The 18,389-nt window shown below is 39.7% G+C and overlaps 1 protein-coding gene across 1 annotated transcript in view; it reads right to left on the reverse strand.

Annotated features, from left to right (window-relative positions):
- Nucleotides 1-9,452, reverse strand: part of PCTP (phosphatidylcholine transfer protein) — an 18,552-nt gene extending 9,100 nt beyond the window's left edge. The window contains exon 1 of the mRNA XM_077762835.1: nt 9,233-9,452. Coding sequence (XP_077618961.1) covers nt 9,233-9,373 — 141 coding nt within the window. The 5' untranslated portion in view covers nt 9,374-9,452. The remainder of the gene's footprint in view (nt 1-9,232) is intronic.
- Nucleotides 9,453-18,389: the final 8,937 nt, after the last annotated feature.

Raw genomic sequence — 18,389 nt, forward strand, 5'->3', positions numbered from 1 at the left:
ATCACAGTAGTGATTCAAAAAAAAAAAAAAAAAAAAAAAGACCATTTCTAAATTCCAAAGTACAAAGTTTCCCCTTCTACCCACCTACCTCCATTAGGCCATATCCTTGTCTGTGAGAGTTCTGGGTTGGAATTGGCCATGCTACACATTTCACTTTTTCTACAATGACAACACATAATTCCTGACTCTCCCCTTCCCTAAAGGCTAGATTGTTAATATTAAACTAGGACACCTGGGAGGCTCAGTCCTTTAAGCACCTGATTCTTGATTTTGGGTCAGATCATGATTTAGGTTCTTGAGTTTGAGCCCCATGTTGGGCTATGCACTGACCTGCAGAGCCTCTTGGGATTCTCTCTCTCCCCTTCTCTCTCTGCCCCTCCCCTGCTCTCATGCACATGCACTTTCTTCTCTCTCTCTCTCTCAAAATAAATAAATAAGTTAAAAAAGATCATACCAAAGGATTTTAGATTAATTTCCATGCAAACGCAAATAAAACAAAAACTCAATGCTTTTAGAATGACACATTCTTTCATTCTTTCATGTGCTAAGCAATGTTATTGACTAATGAAACATGAATACAGCTATCTTCTTATTAACACCATGTCAAGGACTTATGTGAAGTCAGGAGGTAAACATGGTGAATCTTTCTAGAGATCTTGAGGCTTCAAGGGCTTCCTGACTCAGGGCATAACCCAGGGAAAAACATATCCTAGTTTAGGAATCTCATATATATGTTAAAGTACCTGGTAAGAAATGAGAGATGCAATTGAAATGGAATTCATAAAGTTCTTCCAGCTCTAAAGGTATGTGACTTTATACCAAGGGTTTCCAACCAGCAAATGACAGACTATTAGATCTGAACACTTCACATGCTGTGTGGTGGATACCCCAAAGGAAAGACAAATGTCAGGAGAAACACCTCTTTCCCCATCCCCTCACCCAGATGGGGAGATAGGGAGGGTTTACACATACTTACACATTTATTAATCAATCTTGGAAGAGAGACAATTAGTTTCCTGCTCAGGCATACTGGGGCCCCATTTTCTATACATACTGAGCAAAAGGGATAATTATGCGCTGAGACAATGATCTCAGCTTACATGAGTTAACTTTGGTTATCTGGATAAATTAAGACAGTTTCCTTACACTGGTTCCCTTCCCCTTCTGAATTTAGTTACTGTCCTTCGTGACCTCAGTACTACACATATCACAGAAAAGCAAAGCAGAAAGTCCTCTTAGAAAGAGAAAAATAAAACGAATGAACTGTTGTTACAAACTTCCACTTAACAACCCCTTCGTGGCAGAACTGAGAAATGCCAAAACTCCAGAGGAACAAAACACTCGGTAACACTTCCCTCGTCTATCTACTTTTCAAGTGAGGAAGAGCCCGCCAAAATTCTTGGATCAAGGCATTTTTTTGCCTATTCTTTCTTCCTAATGAGGATCTCTTCAAATACACTCATGTTTATATATTCCTTTAAAAAATAAAGTGAAATTTTATAATCGTAGAAATAATATTCATTATAGGAAAATTGGAAAATGCAAAAAAATAAGGGAAAAAATGGCATGTAACCCCATAATCCTCAAATATCTATTGGTAATACTTGACGCATTTCTGTTATTTAATTTTTTTAATTTTATTTTTGAGAGAAAGAAAGAAACAGCATAAGCAGAGATGGGTCAGAGAGAGAGGAAGACAGGAAATCTGAAGCAGGCTGTCAACACAGAACTTGATGCGGGGCTCAGACCCACGAAACGTGAGATCATGACCTGAGCCAAAGTGAGACACTTAACCAACTGAGTCATTCAAGCACCCCCACCCCCCCTTTTTAAAAAATTTTTTAATGTGACATATTTCTTTTAAGTACTTAAATACATTTATACATTACAAAATGAGAATAATGTGGTTTAAACAACTGCATTCTTATTTTTAACAAGCTATGGAGAGATCACCTAATTTAATTAGTCTTGTCATTTTTTGCAAATATTGTTAAAAATGTAAATACTCCTGGAATAATCTATTATTTCATATGGACCAACTTGGTCCATAATTTTAATTTTTTCATTAAGAAAGCTTCCTTAGAGAGGGATTTTAGTAAAGGTTCTTTATGCTTTTTATACGTTTAAGGTTCTTTATGCTTTTTATAAGGCTTTAAGAATTGGTACCAATGTATACTCTTGGCAACAGCACAGGAGCATCTCATCAGGATTGGGTACCATTGTTTGTACAAATAATTTGATAGGAAAAGGCATAAAACTTAGCCTGCTTTGGGCAATGCTTTTATTACTGATGTGTAAGATCTCCTTAAAATTAGAAATATATACTCTCTACATATATTTCTAAGCTTACTAATACTTCAATAAATGATTCCAAATAAGTTTCCTCAAGAGGTTCTTGGCTTTCCTGAAGCTCCTCCAGAAAACTTTCTTTTTTTTATGTTGGATCTTCACCTAAGTGAAGCCGAACATGGGTCATGAACTTACAATCCTCAGACCAAGACCTGAGCATAGATCAAGAGTCAGACACTTAACCAACTGAGCCACCCAGACACACCTAGAAAACCATTTCTAAGAATGTCTCCATTTCTTTATCATCATGTAAAACATAGTGTATACATTTCCAATGCTCCATTTATAAATAAAATTAAAAAATTATTTAGTGGAAGAGAATCAAGAAATACCTTGTGTAAAATACAACAGCCAGAAGAAACAGAAGTTTGGGCATAGCACATAGTACCTTCTTTCTTGTCAAGAGAACCTCTGCGGCAGTGTACACAGCAAATAACTTTCCTGGCCTCCTACCTAGGTTTGAATATGGATGTTCGGAGCTGCAGCAGCTATTTTGTAATGAAGAGGTAACAAACACTCATGAAGAGGAAGAGTAAAAAGACTCAGTGTTTTACTGGCATCATTGATCAGCCAAACCAGTACCAGCAACTACTAACCTCTGCCCTACATGTTAAGTGAGAAAAATAAACCCCTCTGTGAATCACTGTTAGTACACTTTTCTGCTACTTGTTACCAAAAGCAACAGTGAATTTTACATGAGTCTTGTGATCTACACACAAACTTCCTAGGAATGTCAGGCTTTTTGTATTTTAGTAGGTACACAGCATAGAAAAGAACAGTCCCTCGAAAAAAGCTGTCAGCTCCTGAACAAACCCCTTGATGAGAAGACCTATTCAGGGACAAAGGCACACTGCAGGCAGTCCCTTCTCACAGTGCCAGACATTCAGATTTTAAAATGTTAAGAACTCAAGCAGTTAATCACATCAGCTCAGACCACTAGTTACTTGGTCTAAATTGAGGATGCGAAGCTCTGCTCACTGATTTCACACTCTCTGTAGGCATGTCACAGTGTCTACTGGCACAGTGATATGGCCCAAAGCTCCAAGGAGACCTGGTTGCAGATCACTGGACAAGCTTTTGTAAGTGACCTGTGGCCCTCTCTACCAGGGGGACTTCTCAGCACAGCTCAGAAGTCAACCTTCACTCCCAATCAGGGAGAGCAAGTCTTCAAATGGACATTGCTTCTATCTTAAGACATCCTTTTTTCTCACTCTTCCCTTTCAGTTTCCACTGCTTCGCTATGTACTTCCTCCTGTCATGTCAGAACCACCCCCCACCCACAACCCCTACCACAGCATCACTTGGCAACTGGTTAGAAATAAAACACAAAGAAAAAGAAGAGAAAAGGAAATACAATGCAAACTTTCATGCCCCACATCAATCCACAGAATCAGAAACTGGGAGTGGGGTCTTGCTTCTGAATTTTAACAAACCTTGTGGATAAATCTGATGTTTTACTGGTTCTCAAGGTTGAGAACTATATATATATATCATTTCATTTGATATTTGAGAGATCAACAATTCTGAAAGGTAAATATTATCCTTATTTTGAAAATGAGGAAGCTGAGATTTCAAAATGAAAAGATAACTGACTAATATCACCCAGCTAGTAACTGGGGCCTGGCTCCTGGCTACTCTGCAACCCTAGCCTCACCCCAGTCCTGTATACTTCTGGCTCTTCCTGGAAAACAAGGCAAGCCTAGCCTGACTCTGGGACTTAGCACTCAGTGTTCCCTCTGCTACAGTGATTTAAACCCCAGTAAGTCCACTTTGAGTCTCAGGGGAAGCTTTAACATTAAAAACAAAAAACAATAACAAACCATTTTGTTGTTATGAAGTATTTCAAACATACACGAGATCGGGAGAACAGAATGGTCAATCCCAATAATGAAAGGGGAGTTTTTCAAAGGACTCCCCAAGCCCCGACCCAGATCACTTGAATCTGGGATTAACACACATGACATCATCCCTGACCACCATTGCCACACCATGTCTCTAACCCCTTGTGCACTTTACGGTCTTCATAGCATATTTCACCCAACATTTCATTATAGGTGATGGGCTTATTCTTATTCTCATCAGTGAATGTCATTCATTGTTCAAGAACTCATTTGCTGGAACAGTGGTGCATCTTCCTGTTCACTGTTTATCGCCAGTGCCTGTGAGGGCAATAGCACATGGGAGGATAGTCTCTGAGTGAAAAAAAATGAATGATGGTGGGCAGAATGGAGATTTTAATCCAGGACTGTCTGCCTCCAAAGCCCATGTTCTTCCCCCAGTACTACATGGCAGTTCTGGGCTACTTTTGCTTAGCCTCCAGAAAGAAATAGTAATTCTTGCCTGGGAGCAAGCTGTATATTTGGTGCTGAGATTATTAAACTGGCTGGTTCATGTCTAGTTATGAGGTCTTGTGTGGCTCACTTAACAACTCTGGGTCTTATTTCCATCTGTAAAATTGGAAATAAGCCTGTCCCTACCTATTTTCCAGAATTTTTTTTTACTGTTTATTTTTTTATTTTTTATTTTTTGAAAGAGAGAGACAGAGAGAGAGGGAAAGAGAGAGAGAGAGACAGCATGAGCAGGGGAAGGGCAGAGAGAGAGACCCAGAATCTGAAGCAGGCTCCAGGCTCTGTCTGAGCTGTCAGCAGAGGGCCCAACGCCTGGCTTGAACTCATGAGTTGTGAGATCATGACCTGAGCTGAAGACTGAGCTACCCAAACACCCCTCTTCCAGATTTGTTTACAGGGTAAAGAAAACTTATGTGTGACAGCATTTTGTAAATTAAATCACCATGTAAGGGAAAGTTATTAACATTACAACCTGGGGAGGAAAAAAAGAAGAAAGGAAAGAGACAGAGGAAGCAAAGAAAGTAGAAAAAAAGAACAGAAAAGATGATGGTGTTGTACAGAATGGTTTCAAAGAAACTTTCAAAGTCAAAAAGTTCTGTGATTTAATAGAAAAAGAGAAAAAGAAAATGTATCAAAATATTGTCCTTCAAAGTGGCTATCTGTCCAAGAATGATTCAAAATTCTTTGTCTACTGGAAAAAAACACTACAATCTTTTTTTTTAATTTTAAAATATAATTTATTTGTTATGCTGGATAACTAAATGCCTCTATACTTCAATCATTTCAAAACGTACAATAATAGATCATCATCACAGTTCACAATGGACCTACATAAATGGCTATCCATGATCCAGACACATAGCAGGTTGTTCCCAAGGAAACAGTCAACCTGGCAGGATGGATAAAAGCCCCAGCAAAATCTGTTTACCCTGAGAAGGGTGGCTATCTGATTAATGATTTCAATGATTGGGATCTGTGCTGACACCTCAAGCCTGGAGCCTGCTTCAGATCTTGTTTCCCTCTCTCTGCCCCTCCACCACATGCTAGTGCACACATGCTCTCTCTCACTCTCTCAAAAATAAATAAACATTAAAAACCAATTTTGAAAAAACTGAGATCATACCATGCATATTTTCAGATCACAATGCTATGAAACTTGAATCAACATTAAGAAAAAAATTTGGAAAGCCCACAAATACATGGAGGTTAAAGAACATACTAGTTAAGAATGAATGAGTAAACCAGGAATTTAAAGAAGAATTAAAAAATACATGGAAGCAAATGAAAATGAAAACATGACAGATTAAACCCTTTGGAATGCAGCAAAGGCAGTCCTAAGAGGAAAATACAGTGCAAGTAAGGTCTATCTCAAGAAGCAAGAAAGGTCCTAAATACACAATCTAACCTTCTATCTAAAGAAGATAGAGATGAAGCAGCAAATAAAGCCCAAAACCAGCAGAAGAAATAATAAAGATTGGAGTAGAAATAAATGATATAAAATTCAAAAAAACAGAACGGAAAAATGAATCTGAGACGTGGTTTTGTGAAAGAATAAACAAAGTTCATGAACTGTAACCAGACTTCTCAAAGAGAGGACCCAAATAAATAAAATCACAAATGAAAGAGGAGATATCACAACCAACATCAGAGAAATACAAACAATTATTAAAGAGTTATATGCCAACAAACTGGACAATCGGGAAGAAATGGACAAATTCCTAGACACTCGCACATTACCAAAACTCAACCATGAGGAAATAGAGCATTTGAGCCATAATCAGTGGAGAAATTGATTCAGTAATCAAAAACCTCCCAACAAATAAGAGTCCAGGGCCAGATGGCTTCCAGAGGTATTCTACCAGACATTTAAAGAGGAGTTAATACCTATTCTTCTCAAGCACAGGCATAAAAGCACAGGCCCATGGAGTAAAACATGGACTAATCTAGGTTGGCTGGAAGATGAGGGGTGTGCAGAGGAGTTGTGGGAGATAAGGCTGGAAATAAAGTTAGAACAAAACTAGTTCAGTATAAAGGGTCAATGACTTATGACAGTACAATGTGTAATTTTTTGACTTTACCAAGGCACAAAAGCAGTATGCATTCAGTAAACATGGTACTTTGAATTTGGAACTGTTCTCTTTCCCTGGGCTAGTGCTATGTGATACGGTACCTTCTCCTGTTGCTGGGCAGGGGCAGTGAGCCACAGGGTAAACCACTGATACACTTACAACTATTCTGCACGCATACAACCATTCTGTTTTCACTTTCAGTACACTATTCAAAAATTTACATGATATTCAACACTTCCGTCTAAAATGGGCATTGTGTTGGATGATTTTGCCCAACTGCAAGCTAATGAGAGCATTCCGAGCACAGTTAAGATCAGCTGGACTGAGCTATGATGTTCAGTAGATGAGGTGTATTAAATGCATTTTCAGCCTATGATATTTTCAGCTTACAATGGGTTTATCAGGATGCAAACCCATCATAAGGTGAGAAAGATCTGTATAGTCTACCCAGCAGCATTTGCCTTCTTTCAGAGAGGCAATGCAGGAGCCTGTTCATGGCACAGTTCTGAAAGTAGACAGGTGAGTTCTGATCTTAATTCAGACCTTGAGCAATCATCTTAACCTTTCCACACATTCATTTGCATATAAGTAAAAAGGTGATCATCACAGTGCCATATTATGACTGACATGAGGGGGCGTCTGTGTGGCTCAGTCAGTTAAGCATTCAACATTGGCTCAGGTCATTATCTCAAGGTTTATGGGTTCGAGCCCCACATCGAGCTCTGTGCTGATAACTCAGAGCCTGAAGCCTGCTTCAGATCCTGTGTCTTCCTCTCTCTCTGCCCTCCCCCAGTTTGCACTCTGTCTCTCAAAAATGAATAACTGTAAAAAAAATTTTTTTTAAACTGACATGAAGATTGAGTATGTCAATACCTACAAAATTCTTTTTTTTTTAATAGTTTATTGTCAAATTAGTTTCCACATAACACTCAGTGCTCATCCCCACAAGTGTCCTCCTCCATGCCCATCTCCCCCTCCCCCCACATCCATCAGTCCTCAGTTTTTGTCAGCATTCAAGAGTCTCTCATGGTTTGCTTCTCTCCCTTTCCCCCACCATTTCTGCCCTTCTTCTCCCCCTTGTTCCTCCGTCAAGTTCCTCCTAATCCTCCTATACGTGCAAACATATGATATTTGTCCTTCTCTGCCTGACTTATTTCGCTCAGCATAATACCTACAAAATTCTTAAACAGTGCCTGGAACATGGGACAGCAAGCAATGCATGAGCTACTACAATGGTTAGTATTAGCATTAGTTATTTACTCTTAGTATTCATTGTGCAGTCAACAGTGCCAGTGAAAGGGGAGTGGTGAGCCCACAGCCTCTCCTTCAGGTGCCTAATCAGGCTGTAATGTGTAGGACAGAAGGGATCAGAGAGGTGAAAGGTCAGAGGTCTTCTGCAATTCGAGGTGAGAGGTACCATCCAAAGTGCCAACCACAAAGGAAAGGAAAGGGGAGGGGCCAGTTATCAGACATGTCTGAGCAGTCGAATTGGCAAAGCTTAGCAAATGCCTGGATGGGCTGGTAAGGAAACAGAATGGTCAGAGAGAAGAATAAAGGATTTTGTCTGAAAACAGGTCCATTTTGGCACCAAGCCAACTAATGAAATTACACTCAGAAATTAATTCTGCCTGCGCTGGACTGTGAGCTTCTTGTTCATTTTGTCATAACCAGAGGCCCTGCTACACACGCCTTCAGAGAGCCTCCCTACTCTAACACTATACCACTCTGGTTCTCTGCCAGGAAGCCTTGATTTCACAGCACTTGCCTAAAGGTGATTTATTATCCCATGTGCCATCAGCTACTATCACTCACTATAAGTGATGAAAGGTCTCAGGTGCAACGCAATCATTCCACCTGGATAGCTCCTACCTGATTCCAAAGGCCTCCGGGAGCGCCTGGAGAATTGCTCAATAACCAACTTCATTCCTCCTACCCTTTAAGTAAATCTTTGTCCTTAAAGCTTCAGACTAAACTATTAAGTGCACCTTATAAGGAAGGGGCAACCGCGAAAAGAAACAAGCCAGTAGAGTGACTGATATGCTAGTATCTCCCTTCCCAGCCACATTGCTCCACAAGCACACTATCTCCCTGCACATCCAGTCTCTGAACAGTGCAATCTTCTTTCCACCTGTAGGCAAACCCTGGGCTTCTCCCCAACCCACTAACACACACAACAGTGGGAACTACCCAGGAGGGGGATTCATAGCCCTAGGAGCCAAGTGCGTGGGGCTCAGACTCTGCTAACCTACATTTAACACTAGCAGACCTGCAGACCTGCCACTGAATTCAGATAACCTCCCAACCACAGAGGACAAATCAGCTGCAGGCACAACCCCTATGCTCACTCCTCCCAGCTCCTCATGACCAACTCCTGCCCTGACATCTGTGGCTACAACCCCAGACTCCCCCGGGGAAGCTGGCCCTGGCAAGCTACAGCACAGGGTCCTCCACCGGGTGGGCTGCTACCTGGTATCGCCGCCTGTAGACTCTGAAGCCCAGGGTCGTCACCAGCAATTCCCAGTTGGCGCCTCCTGGACCCCATTCCTGGAGCTCAGCACAGGCCTCCCGGAACTGGTTTTCAGAAAAGCAGCCTGCCGCTTGAGCCATCTCTTGGCAGCCCCAGAGGGGCGAAGCCACCGACCCGCCAGGTGTGCGTTCTGGGGCAGCCCCAGAGGGTGGTCCAGCATGATTGGCAGGGAACAGAGGCTTGGGGGGGGGGAGCTGGTGGAACTTAAGGGGAAGGAGCCTAGGGGGTGTGGCCACAGATGAGCAGGCTTAGCAAGTGGGCGGGGCTGAGCAAGAGGTGGCAAGGATGGAAGAGAAGTAAAACCAGAAAAAAACTGGACCTGATCTCGGGGAAGATTGAAGGGTTAGGGAACTGAGGAGGCTTGTAGATGGAAGGGAAAAGGAAGAAACTAATGTCATCTCAGAAACCCTTCCTTAGCCCAACTCATCCTCCTCCCCACCCGTCCCCGCCCCCAAAATCTGCTTGGCTGTCCCTCCTTTACCTTCTCTGAAGAAGGGAGGGAAAGTCCCTGAGGGGATTGGTACACTTGGGAGGTGAGATGGACCGAGCAGAAATGCTTGAAAATCTCAATGATCAGATGCTAGAACTGAATGCTGTTCCAGTGTCATTTCTATTCTTTCTGTTATGCATCTAAAAACATTATTCCAAGAAAGGGTCCATGGGATTCACCAGGAGGCCAAAGGGGTCCATGGCATAAAGAGGACACTAAGAAAAATATCAATGAAAATGTAAAAGCAACTTCTGCAAGTGAAAAATACATCAGTCACTAAAATCAGAACATTAGAAAAGACGTAAAACTGTTCAACAGAAATAGAGGGCTAAGAAGGCAGCCATGAGACAATTCTCCAGAAAGCAACACGGGGAGAGAAAGAAATGGAAAATGTGAAGATTAAGGAAGAGACAAGAAGGATGCACTGAGAAGGTAAGACGTTTCTGACGGGAGTTCGCAAAGAAGAGAACAGAGGGGTTAGAGACGGGATGAGCAGGTGGGGAAGAAAAAGACAAATGGACAAAACAAAGTGGACCTCACATTCTAAAGAGCAAAAACCTTAAATGGGGGACAGTGAGTCAGAATTTTACTTAGGAAGTAAACAAGAGATATCGATCAGTTTTAGTCCCCTGTGCATGTTGAAATTTAATGGAATGGATTCTCAAAGCCTGGTAATAAGAAAACAAACAAACCGATAAAGTGGGTAAAAGATTTAAACCAACACTGCACTAAAAAGATACACTGGTGGGAAAGAGAAACATGAAAAGATACTCAGAATCATTTGTCAGTATGGTAATGTAATTTTAAATCACAAGGAAAGGAGGCACCTCGCTGCTAAATGGGAGGAGCATGCCACTCTTGGTCGCTGGGTCATGCGTTCCAGCCCCATGTTATTTGTAAAGATTACTTAAATAAAAACTGTAAGTAAATAAATAATAATAAATTAAAATAAAATCACAGCGAGGTACCAAAATGCACCTATCAGAATGGCTAAAACTAACAAGATGGATCAAAGTATTGACCAGGATGTAGAAGAAACAGAACTCTTACACACTGCTGGGGGAATAGAAATGATACCAGCACTTTGGAAAACTGACAATTTCTTTAAAAGTTAAACATACACCTACCATACAATCTAGCCATTCTATTCCTAGGTATATAACAGCAAAAAAACATAGTATTGTCCATATGTAGACTTATACACAAATGTTCATAGCAGCTTAATTTGTAATAGCCAAAACCTTGGAAAAAAGCCCAAATGTCTTTCAATGAATGAACTGATAAAACACACTGTAATAGGGGCTCCTGGGTGGCTTAGTCGGTTAAGCGTCCGACTTTCACTTAGGTCATGATCTCGCGGTTCGTTGGTTCGAGCCCCGCATCAGGCTCTGTGCTGACAGCCAGCTCAGAGCCTGGAGCCTGTTTCAGTCTGTGACTCCCTCTCTCTGACCCTCCCCTGCTCACACTGCCTCTCTCTCTCTCTCCTAGGGAAAAAAAAACACACTGTAATATATCCATCAATGAATTACTCAGCAATAAAATGTTAAATGAGTGAAATGTGTGTATATATATGCATATGAGTATCTATTTTATGTACATTTATATAATGGAATATGTGCAATTCAGTATAAATAATTTAAGAGGAAAGTAGCAGGATGCCTGCAGTTTACATCAAAGACTTCAACAAAATAAACTGTGTAATATATATAATATTATAAATTGTGTAATAGAGAAGCAAAAGTGAAAAAATATAAACAACTGATGAATTTAGAGAAAAGAAAAGCATATTTTTTGTTCTATTCCTTCAACTTTTCTACACATTTAAAATTATCCAAAACAGAAAATTTGAGAAAATCCAGCTATTATGTGAGTACAAGGGATATAACTAAAATACAATGACAGAGAAAATGTAAAGGTATGGAAAACATACACAAGTAAACCCTAAACAAAAAGGAATTTGTGTGGCTCTAAAAATATCAGACAAAATACAGTTTAAGGCAAAAAAAATTTTTAATAGGATTTCATGGGATAATGATAAAGGACAGAACTCTTCAGGAATTCTGAATGCTTAAGTTTATATTCATTTCACAACATAATCTCAAAACTGTAAAGCAAAAAGTATCATCAGTACAAGGAGAAATCTGCAAATTCACAATAACAGTGGAACATCTTAAGGCTCTTTTCTAGGATATCGATTGATCAAGCAGACAAAACATTCATATGCTTGATCTAAAGGACATTTATAGAATCCCATACCCAAAACCATAACACCCATATTATTTGCAAACTATAAACATTCATTAAAATTGATGATCCTGTAAGCCACAGAGGATATCTTCTTTTATTTCTTAAATAGTTTGTCAAGTTGGTTTCCATATAACACCCAGTGTTCATCCCAACAAGTGCCCTCCTCCATGCCCTTCACCCCCTTCCCCTCTCCCCCACCCCCATTTGCCCTCAGTTTGTTCTCAGTATTCAAGAGTCTCTCATGGTTTGCCTCTCTCCCCATCCCCAAGTATGTTTCCCCTTCTTTTCCTTCATGGTCCTCCGTTAAGTTCCTCCCAACCCACCTATATGTGCAAACATGGTATCTGTCCTTCTCTGCCTGACTTATTTCACTCAGCATAACACCTTCAAGTTCCATCCATGTTGCTACACATGGCCAGATTTCATTCATTCTCATTGCCGTGTAGTATTCCATTGTAGAGATAAACCACATTTTCTTGATCCATTCATCAGTTGATGGACACTTAGGCTCTTTCCATATCTTGGCTATTGTTGAGAGTGCTGCTATGAACATTGGGGTCCATGTGCCCCTATGCATCAGCACTCCTGTATCCCTTGGGTAAATTCCTAGCAGTGCTATTGCTGAGTCATAGGGATGTCCTATTGTTAATTTTTTGAGGAACCTCCACACTGTTTTCCAGAGGGGCTGCATCAGTTTACATTCCCACCAACAGTGTAGGAGGGTACCCATTTCTGCACATCCTCGCCAGCATCTATAGTCTCCTGATTTGTTCATTTTAGCCACTCTGACCGGCGTGAGGTGGTATCTCAGTGTGGTTTTGATTTGTATTTCCCTGATGATGAGAGATGCTGAGCATCATTTCAGGTGTCTGTTTTCCATCTGGATGTCCCACAGAGGATATTTTCAACAAACACCAAAGAATATATATCATTCTCTGATGACAAAAAGAAAGAAAAAAAAATAGCCATCCCTGCCCCCAAATATTTGAAAACTAAACAAACAAAAGAAATACATATTTACTCTAGGAACCTAGCCAGCAGTTAATCCCCTACATTAAATTCCTTTCTGTTTAAAACACCTAGAGAACCGATCTTCTTTTCTATACTTCCTCCTGTGTCATATCTTATTCATATATTTCAATATTTAACATTGTAAGGACCATTTATATCAATTCAAACTATAAATCAAATGAAATTTAAGCAAAAATCCATTAAGAGGTTTCAAGGAACTTAACACACCAATTCTAAACTTCAGACAAAAGGCATAGGAATCAAGCAATTTGAATATACAAGACAGCAACTTTTTTTCATTTCTTTAAGTTTTTATTTATTTTGAGAGAAAGTGTGTGTGTGTGAGCAGGGGAGGAGCAGAGAGAGAGAGAGAAAGAGAGAGAGAAAGAGAGAGAGAATCCCAGGCAAACATTGAACTGTGAGTGCAGAGTCTGACAGGGACTAGATCCCACCAACCACTAGATCATGATCTGAGCTGAAATCAAGAGTCTGAAGCTTAACCCTCTGAGCCACCCAGGCATCACAAGAAAGCAAATTTTTAAGGAGGGTGGGAGGAAACCTGCCCTTACATTAGGATCAATAATAAAGAAAATACTGTGATACTGGGGCACTTGGGTGCCTCAGTCAGTTAAGCATCCACTTCAACTCAGGTCATGATCACAAGGTTCATGAGTTTGAGCCCCACATCAAGCTCTGCTCTTTTAGTGCAGAACCTGCTTGGGATTTTCTCTCTGCCCCTCCCCCACTTGCCTTCCCTTGCTCTTTCTCAAAATAAATAAATAAACTTTAAAAAAGGAAAGATAATTCTGTGATACTGACTCAAGTCTAGGAAAAATAAATAATGAAACAGCTTTCCATCTAGAAACAAATCCATATGCATACTGAAACTTAGCATGTGAGAGGGAACAGATAATTTTTAAAATAGTATTAGAAGCACTGTATGATGTTAGCTACACTTGTGGTGAACAGAGCATATTATACAGACTCATCAAATCATTATGCTGTACTTTTGAAACTAATGTAATGTTGCATTTTAACTAGACTTCAATTATATAAAATAGTAAAGAAAAAATACATACTGCTGGACTATAAAATAAAATATACTGCTTTCCATTCTGAATTTTAATAGCATGAATGTTTGTAGATCAATGGAATAGAATAGAGAACCCAAAAAATGGACTCAATAATATATGGCCAACAAATCTTTGACACAGCAAGAAAGAGTATCCAATGGGGAAAAAAAAGACGGTCTCTTTAGCAAATGGTGCTGGGAGAACTGGACAGCAACATGCAGAAGAATGAAACTGGACCCACTTTCTTATACCATATACAAAAATAAATTCAAAATGGACAAAGACCTAAATGTGATAGGAAATGTGATGAGATAGGAAACCATCAAAATCCTATGGGAGAAAACAAACAGTAAATTCCCTGACCTCGACCACAGCAACTTCTTACTTGACATGTGTCCTAAGGCAAGGGAAATAAAGCTAAAATGAACAGTATACTGGGGCCTCATCAAGATGAAAAGCTTCTGCACAGCAAAGGAAACAATCAAGAAAACTAAAAGGCAACCAACAGAATGGGAGAAGATATTTGCAAAATGACATGTTGGATAAAGGGTTAGTATCCAAAATCCATAAGGAACTTACCAAACTCAACACCAAAAAAAAACAAACAATCAAAAAAAAAAACAGAAACAAAACAACAACAGCAGCAACAACAAACAGCGAAGAAATGGGAAGAAGACATGAACAGACACTTTTCCAAAGAAGATATACTGATGGCAAACAGACACATGAAAAATGCTCAACATCACTCATCATCAGGGAAATACAAACCAAAACCATGAGATACCACCTCACACCAGTCAGAATGGCAAAAATTATTAACTCAGGAAACAACAGATGTTGGCGAGGATGTGAAAAAAAAGGAACTCTATTGCACTGTTGGTGGGAATGCAAACCAATGCAGCCACTTTGGAAAACAGTGTGGAGTCTCCTCAAAAAATTAAAATTAGAACTACCCTACGACCCAGCAATTGCACTACTAGGANGTGTTTATAAATTCTGCCCATTTCTTTACTGGGTTTTTTGTTTTTCAGGTGTGGAGTTTGGTGAGTTCCTTATAGATTTTGGATATTAACCCTTTGTCTGATATGTCATTTGCAACTATGTTTTCCCATTCCGTCAGTTGCCTATTAGTTTTGTGGGTTGTTTCCTTGGCTGCGCAGAAGCTTTTAATCTTGATGAGGTCCCAATGGTTTGTTTTTGCTCTTGTTTCCCTTGCTTTTGGGGATGTGTCAAGTAAGAAGTTGCTGCGGTGGAGGTCAAGGAGGTTGTTTCCTGCTTTCTCCTCTAGGGTTTTGATGGTTTTCTGTCTCACGTTCAGGTCCTTTATCCATTTTGAGTTTAATTTGGTGTATGGTGTGAGAAATTGATCTAGTTTCATTCTTCTGCATGTTGCTGTCCAGTTCTCCCAACACCATCTGTTAAAGAGGCTGTCTTTTTTCCATTGGATGTTCTTTCCTGCTTTGTCAAAGATATGCACTACTAGAAATTTATCCAAAGGACACAAAAATACTAATTTGAATGAGCACATGCCGTCCTATCGACGATAGCCAAAGTATGGAAAGAGCCTAAATGTCCTCAACTGATGAATGATAAAGAAGATGTGGTATATAAATACAATGGAATACTACTTGATGATCAAAAAGAAGTCAATCCTGCTATTCGCAACAACATGGATGGAACTGAAGGGTACTATGCAATGCAAAATAAGTCAGTCAGAAAGACAAGTATCATATAGTTTCACTCATATGTGGTATTTAAGAAACATAACTGATAAATGTAGGGGAAGAGAAGAAAAATAAGAAAAAAACACAGAGGGAGGCAAACCATAAAGAGACTCTTGAATACAGAGAACAAACTGGGGTTTGCTAGAGGGAAGATGGGTAGGGGGATAGGTTAAACGGGCACTAAGGAGGACACTTTTTGGAATGAGCACTAGGTGTCATATGTAAGAGACGAATCACTGGGTTCTACTCTTGAAACCAAGAATAGACTGTATGTTAACTAACTTGAATTTATAGTTAAAATACAGATAAATAAAGAAGGCAAGTGGAGAAACAGGTATTTATGTCTTAAAACACATAGTCTTAAGTATTTCCGAATTTCTATGTTTTGGGCACATGTGTGGGGGGAGCATTTTAAAGGATGTTTTATTGCTTCTCTTAGAAAATTCAACTTTGGGCAAAATTCATGACATTAATGATGAAGACAACATATTCCATCTGGGGTAACAGTGAAAGTCAGTGTGAAAATTTATCAGAAAAACAGAACAACTATTTGTAGTAGTAGGGTAAAAATTCCAACAGGGTATTGCAGCTACTTATCAGGAAGAAAATAAATTCTATCCTCCTTTGACCAAATCTGCAACAGACTTCTAAAAACCATAGGAATTTCACCTTCTATCTCCAAAATGACAATTGTATTTTATACATTAGAGTGTAAATCCAGAAAGGCAGGGAATTTTTTCTGTTTTATTTACTGTTGTCTTTCTAGTGCACAGAACACAGTAAATACTCAGTAAAGATTGTAAGCCAATGAATTAATTCAAGGATTATGAGAGAAACTAATTTGAAGCACTACATTTGCTCATCTATATAGCCTTATAATCATTTCAGTGTTTCAACAAACGCTCAAGCTGTCCCCAGGACTTCATCATCACTTGCCTCTTCCTTCCACTCAATCTGTCACAGAGGATTTGGGTTTACTGAAAACTAGAGAAGAGCTCTCAGATTCAGAGCATTCCATATGGTTCTGCTCTGACTAAAGAATCCAATGGAAAAGTGGCTTTCCTTTGACTAAAGGATGAAAGTGTAGCCACAATATTCCTGGAAATACTTCAGAATACACAGAATCAGGCGCTGCACAGAGTCACAGGACACAATTCCCCTTCCGGCTTCTGCTCTGATCACACACAGCAGAATGAAGGAATATGTTGCTTCCCTTTAGGACCTGAATTATTATTTCAGTTGATTTTCATCTTGTTTCTAAAAACCCTGCTACCACCAGCATGCTCACAGTTAATGCCCTCACTGAAATGTTTCCATTGACAAGGGTGTCTTTGTGCCACTTCCCATAAAAGAGTAACCATGGCTTCTTCTGGACGTGAATCCTTGTAGCTGTTCAGTCACTTTTGTCCAAGAAGAAAGGGCACAGTCAAGGTGTTGATTCTGCCAAACTCACTCAGACATCCTGAAATGTTTTCCAACATTTGGAATTTGACAAGATTCCCAAACATATTTGGCACTGGGTCCCCTTTCCCTTAATTGCACTGGTCCCCTTTGCCCCCTTAAAATGTAATCCATCTACTTCAGATTCATTTTCTCAAAACTCATGAAAATTCTCCTCAGTAAGCCTATCTGATGCCTTTGTCTTTGTGGACCTAACACCTTCCTTCTCACATGGGCCCAACACCTTCCTTCTCACGTTTCCCTTCTTGGAACTAGGAAGCAGACACAGCCAAGACTAACAGGACTCAGTTTCAAACACAAGACACAATGTGTAAAATCAGGTGCTAGGGGTGGAAGGTCGAGAGTTTCACTCCCAGAATTACAACTGTGACACATCTGAGGGGGAATTAAAGGACAGTCTAATACAAATAAGTCCTTGGAAGGCCAGAGAACACAACTCACTAGGGTAGATTCTGCTCCGCCCCATGCCCAGCAGCAACTGGGGGCCAACGCCTTACAACGGTTCCATGATGAGAAAGCTGGAAGCAGAGATTCCATGAACTGCCGCTTGGTGGTGGTCATATTGAGAAACACTGGACTTGGAACACAGGAAGGCCAACAAGATCCATCTAAGACCTGTTAGTAGGACCCTGAATCTCAAAGTAAAATAAAAGTGGGTCAAAGTCCTAACTTATATCTAGTACAGTACTTACCAATTTTGTGATGTCAGGCAAGTTCCCTAATATGTATGAACTTAGGTTTTTCTGTTGTAAATAAAGATAATAAAACTTTCCTGGCATGTTTATTATAAAACTTAGGAAAAACTATAAAGCTTAGCACAGTGCCTGGCATCTGGAAAGTAATTAATGATAGCTATTTGTTTTGTTATTGAGATTTTTTATAATAGCCTTATTGAGATATAATTCACATACTATACAATTTATGCACTTAAAGTGTACACTTCAAAGGTTTTTAATATATGCACAGAGCTATGCAACCATCACTGCCATCAAATTTGGAACATTTTATCACCACAAAAATAAACTCCATACTCATTAAATAATTCCCCATTTTCCTCAATCCTAGGCAACCATTAAATTCTTCTCTTCTC

This window comes from Crocuta crocuta, unplaced genomic scaffold, assembly GCF_008692635.1.
Source record: "Crocuta crocuta isolate KB4526 unplaced genomic scaffold, BGI_CrCroc_1.0 scaffold144, whole genome shotgun sequence".
Taxonomy (NCBI): Eukaryota; Metazoa; Chordata; class Mammalia; order Carnivora; family Hyaenidae; genus Crocuta; species Crocuta crocuta.